A 5,092-nucleotide genomic window follows, 5' to 3' on the forward strand; every position below is an offset into this window, starting at 1 on the left:
TATGCGAACTGACGCGTCAATGACGAGGCCCCAACGAAGACAGGATTCCGCCCAATCGCACGCGTCCTGTCGTGGTTCGCAGCCAATGAACGCACGGCCACCCGTGACAGTGATACACCGAAACAAGCCCCAATCGGCAAGATACGGTCGGTGCATTAGCGCTTAACCCTTCAACGCCCAATTTTTGCTGCGTCCAGTATGCATGCGCTTCCTAGGCATCGCCCATGACTCGTTGGTCCAATGCAACTCGTTAGATTGATCGCGCCTACCTGGCGGCCATTCGTTGGGAACAACCGGCCCCGTGCTTCCGCTGCTTCCGGCAGAGACCGCAGGTGTTCTTGCTTGTGGACATGACGCGCCTCGAGAGCGGCCTTCAGCAAACCTGAAGAAGCCTCGTCGGCCGTCGACGAGCTCAGCGAGAGTGCCGTCATCAAGAAGCGCGAGCTTGGCGCCGCGCAAGTGTCAGCCGACGTGGTCGTGGACCAGATCGAGCGCGCGTTGACGACGGTGAGCCGCGAGCCTGTGCTTCTCGATCGACCGGCGGCCCCAGCTTGCATGATGCCGTTTGAGTGTTCTACAAACAAGCAAGCGTTCTACAAACGAGTAATCGCAGCTCAGCACTCGCAGAGCAATCGCGGCGATGCATTTTGACCAATAAGATTGCACGAAACTCCGTAAAGCACGGAATTTTAGCCAATTAGAATGAAGAAGACTTCGCGCAATAGCGCATTAAAATATCTTGAATAATGTATACAATGTCGCATGCCGTGGAAGTGGACCTGCGCGGGCCGCCGGACGAAAAGCCGGTCGCGTAATAAATGAATTCCCACATTCTTCTCCCTCTTTTTTGCATGCGCTGCGCGAAGTATTTTTACTCGCCCCATGTTGTTCGCACAAAGCCTGCTTTTAGTCGGTCGTTTAGTCGATTTGGAATTGTGTTGAAACGGCGCCGTGGCACATTTTAGCCAATCCCGGCACGGCGGCGAAATTTATAGTATCTCATCTATTTTAATGCAGCGTTTGTATGGAATCGTCTTGGAGATTGAGAAAAAATACGTGGGCTTTTATTGTTGAACCCGGAGATGGATCCCGGAGGTTCCCACTCACATCTTCTTCGGCGTGTGACATCAAGCCGAGGAGGACTACGGTACATGACGACGGTGCTGTACGAAGTCTACGAGAAGAAGCGCCGCAACGTCCACGGCTGGAGCAGCGAGCTCCTCGCGGGCGAAGGAACCAACTTCTCTGAAGCTGCCGACGGCAAGGGCGCGCTCGGGAAGGCCATCGTCTCGCTCGAAACGGCGCGGCCACCGACGGGCTACCGCTTCGCCACAGACGGGCCCGGCTGGAACGTCGGCGAGTGGAGCTACGGCAAGAGCTTCAAGCACATTGGGCTGCGCTCGCGCGCCGAGCAGCCCCTCGACACGTGCCGATGGCGGAAACATAGCCATGCACTCGAAAGCCTCACGACGCTCGAGTTTGGGCGCGAGCCGACGTGCAGCGGCTGCGAGAAGACATTCAACCTAATGCGCCGGCGACACCACTGCCGCGGCTGCCACGTCGCTGTCTGCAAAGAGTGCTCGCGCAAGGCCAGCGACCGCAGCAACCCGTCGATGACCCGCCCGCAGTGGTTCTGCCTCCCGTGCCTGGCGACCAACCCGATGCTCGAGGCGGCGCAGAGCGGCGCGCGCGGGACGCTCATGCGCCGGCAGTCGCAGGCCATCCCGATCCCGCGCCTCGAAGCCATGGCCAGCATCAAGAGCATGAAGTTTTGCATCGAGTGCGGGTACGAGCTGCCACCGCACGTCAAATTCTGCATCGACTGCGGCGCAGGCCAGCACGCTCAGAGCCGACCGTCTCGCGAGAGCAGCGCAGACGAGCTGCGGGGTATCTTTGTCACGCCGCCCGCCGAGCCCTCGCCGCCCGCCAAGATCGAGCCCGTCGATGTCTCACCGACAGCGTCGGCCGTCGAGTCGGTGCCCGAGTCCGAGCCAGCGCCTGCCGAGCCCGAGACGCCGACGCCCGAAACCACGACGCCCGACTCGTCCGATGCGGCGCCTGTCGCGGACGCGCTCCAAACCGAGAACGAGCACTTGCGCGAGATGGTCGAGAAGCTCCAGCGCAAGTTGGCGCGCACCGAGGCCAAAGCGATCGCGCAGGTTGAGTCCCAGGCGCAGACTATCGCGACGCTCGAGCACAAGCTGCAAGCTGCTGCGACCGCACCTGCCTCTGCTTCGGCGCCCGCTGCCGTTGCGGCGGGTGGTGGCACCCTTGTCAAGGACCACCCTGACTACGCCAAGTTCTTCAAGCTTCTCTCGATGGGGCTGCCTGCGGAGCAGGTCAAGATGAAAATGCAGCAAGCCGGCGCCGACCCCAACTTGCTCGACACGCCCGATGCACTCATCAGCGAACCGCCTGCCACCGCAGCCGCTGGCGCCGTCACGGTCAAGGACGACCAGCGCTACGCCAAGTTTTTCAAGCTCGCGAAAATGGGTATGCCCGCCGAGCAGATCAAGTTAAAGATGGGGGCCGAGGGGCTCAACCCCGACCTCTTCGACACACCGGACGCGGTCCTTGGCGACGGCACCGCCGGTACGACATCATCCACGTATCCAAGCCGCTCATATATGTCTAGTCAATTCGCCGCCGGCGCCGGCGACGGACGACCCGGTCGTCGGCAAGTATTTAAAGCTGCTCAAGATGGGCATGCCGCTCGAGCAAGTGCAACTCAAGATGCAAGCGAGTGGCGTCGACCCAGCGCTGCTCAAAGGCGCGACCACGATGGCGCCGTCTGCTGCACCAGTGATGCCGTCGGCCCCCAAGCTCGGGGACCTCCAAAACATGCTCGCCAAACGCCCCAGCGTCAAGAAACCCGGTACCTATCAATGTATCAAGATGGAAACCACAAGTTTGTTGGTAGAGGAGCCGCCGGCGCTGCCCAAGAAGGAAAGCAAGAAGCCGGGTACCGAGATGCGGTCGCTCTTCTGGACGCGCATCCCTGTCAACGTCGTCAAGAGCACTGTCTGGAACAAGCTCTCGGACGACGCTGTGCCACTCGACCCGTTCGATATGGAGCTCTTTTTCCGGAAAAACCCGACCAACGGTACGAAATTCCGGCTCACGTTCATGCGCCGACGCCGCACACTAGATGGCAAGAAGGACGAGGACAATTTCAAAAAGAAAAAGGAGTCGTCGACGGTGCTGCTCCTCGACTCGAAGACACAGCAGAACGTCGGCATTGCGATCGCGCGCTACAAGCTGACGCCATCGGAAGTGAAAGCGGCGCTCTTGGCGCTCAACACGAGTGTCTTGACGAGCGACCACGTGACGTCGCTCATTACGCTGGCGCCGACGCTCGAAGAGCAGGACATTTTGAAAAACTACGACGGACCGCTCGAGGTCCTCGGCGCCGTCGAAAAGTTCTTTCTCGAAATGCTCACGATCCCGCGCTACACGCAGCGCATCAAGTGCTTCAAGTTTTACATGCAGTTTGAACACCGCGTGCTCGACATCCAAGCGCAGATCGACACGCTGAGCGCCGCGACGGACCAAGTCGCCGACTCGACGCGCCTCACCAAGATCCTCGAGACGGTCCGGTTGAATCAAAATTGAGGTTGTAGCTCATGCGCGATATTATACTAGGTGCTCGCGATCGGCAATTATATGAACGGCGGCACGGCGCGCGGCGGCGCCTACGGCTTCAAGCTCGAAGCGCTCGGGAAGCTCCATACGATCCGGTCGGTGGACCCGAAAGTGACGCTGGTACGTTCGTTCTTGGTATATCAGAGGCCGAATGGGCGTGTGCAGATGAACTTTTTGGCCCGCCACTTGGAGGCGACGCAGCCAGATCTTATTGCGTTTGCAGGCGAAGTGCCGCACATTGTGGAAGCCAAGCGCATGTCGCTCGACCAAGTCAAGGCCGACATTACCGGCTGCACGTCGGAGCTTGCGATGCTCCAGGGCCAGGTTGTCATATGTACCCATATATTTTCTAATTTATTCGAATCCTTAGGTCCAAGCGTCCAAGGCGAATACGGACCCGGCCGACAAGTTTTACGAAATCATGGCGCCGTTCGTCAAGGAGGCGGCCGAGATTGTCGATGAGATGAGCCGCGACTTTCAGGCGCTCGAAGGTGCCTTCTCGGAGCTCGTGGCGTCGTTTGGCGAAGACCCGCGCAAGTTTGGCGCCATGGAGTTCTTCAGCGTCCTCGACGACTTTCGCACCGAGCTCAAGGTATACTAAATGAACGAGAAACGCATATGACAGCTTTGTGTACAGAAAGCGTACCGGCAAAACCAAAGCAAAGAGTACGGTACGATCTGGGACCACGCGCAAAAAGCCAAGGAGGACGCCCGTCTCGGTACCGACATTTCATCGTCGTCCAATAGGGCTCACACGATGCATCTGTGTAGCGCAACTCGAGAAGGAGCGCGTCGAGAAGTTCTCGGCCGAAGAGGCCAAGGCGCTGTACGGCCAAGTGCTCTCGACGCTCATGCACGCGTGCACGGAGCGGCACGTCGAGACGGCGGCCGCCATCGACATGTTTAAGAGCCATAGCCGCAAGTACGGCAACGGCGAGATCGACGCCGCGGCTTTCTGCGACGGCATTCTCAACGCGTTTGGGCCCAAGTTCGCGCTCACCGTCGTCCCGTCGTGCGCCAAGCTGCTGAGCGACACAACGAAGCGCCAAGCGCTGCTCCAGGCCTACGACGCGCAGCACGGAGGCTGGGAAAACGCGCTGCCGCTCTTTGAGAGTGCTGCGCCGCCGGTCGCGCCAACAACGGCTGCGGAGGCCGGCCCGAGCCGCAAGAAGGCGGCGCCCATGCTCGTGATTCAAGACATCCAGCCCGTCGTCGGCGAAGAGGCGCGGCAGCTGCACCGGTCGATCCTCGAAGCGGTGCACGCCGTCTTTGGCGGCGACCCTCAGCAAGTCAAGCTCTTTACGTCCAAAGCGCGCAAGTTTGGCAACCAGCAGCTCTCGGCGCGCGAGTTTTACGCGTATTTGATTGCGACGTTTGAAGGCGACTTTGTTGCGCGCCTCGTGCCGGACCTCGCGCGCCTTCTCGAAGACGCCGAGAAGCGCCACGCGCT

The 5,092-nt window shown here is 59.9% G+C and overlaps 1 protein-coding gene across 1 annotated transcript; it reads left to right on the top strand.

Moving 5' to 3' along the window:
• Window positions 1-1,113: 1,113 nt before the first annotated feature.
• Window positions 1,114-5,092, top strand: SDRG_01094 (hypothetical protein; the record flags this gene model as incomplete). Its single annotated transcript, XM_008606607.1, has 9 exons — window positions 1,114-2,592; window positions 2,636-2,875; window positions 2,921-3,103; window positions 3,149-3,591; window positions 3,643-3,762; window positions 3,808-3,966; window positions 4,013-4,234; window positions 4,280-4,361; window positions 4,414-5,092. Coding segments are annotated over exons 1-9 (3,567 nt in total), but the record flags the coding sequence as incomplete, so codon positions are not given.

Source organism: Saprolegnia diclina (genome assembly GCF_000281045.1).
Source record: "Saprolegnia diclina VS20 unplaced genomic scaffold supercont1.2, whole genome shotgun sequence".
Lineage (NCBI taxonomy): Eukaryota > Oomycota > Saprolegniomycetes > Saprolegniales > Saprolegniaceae > Saprolegnia > Saprolegnia diclina.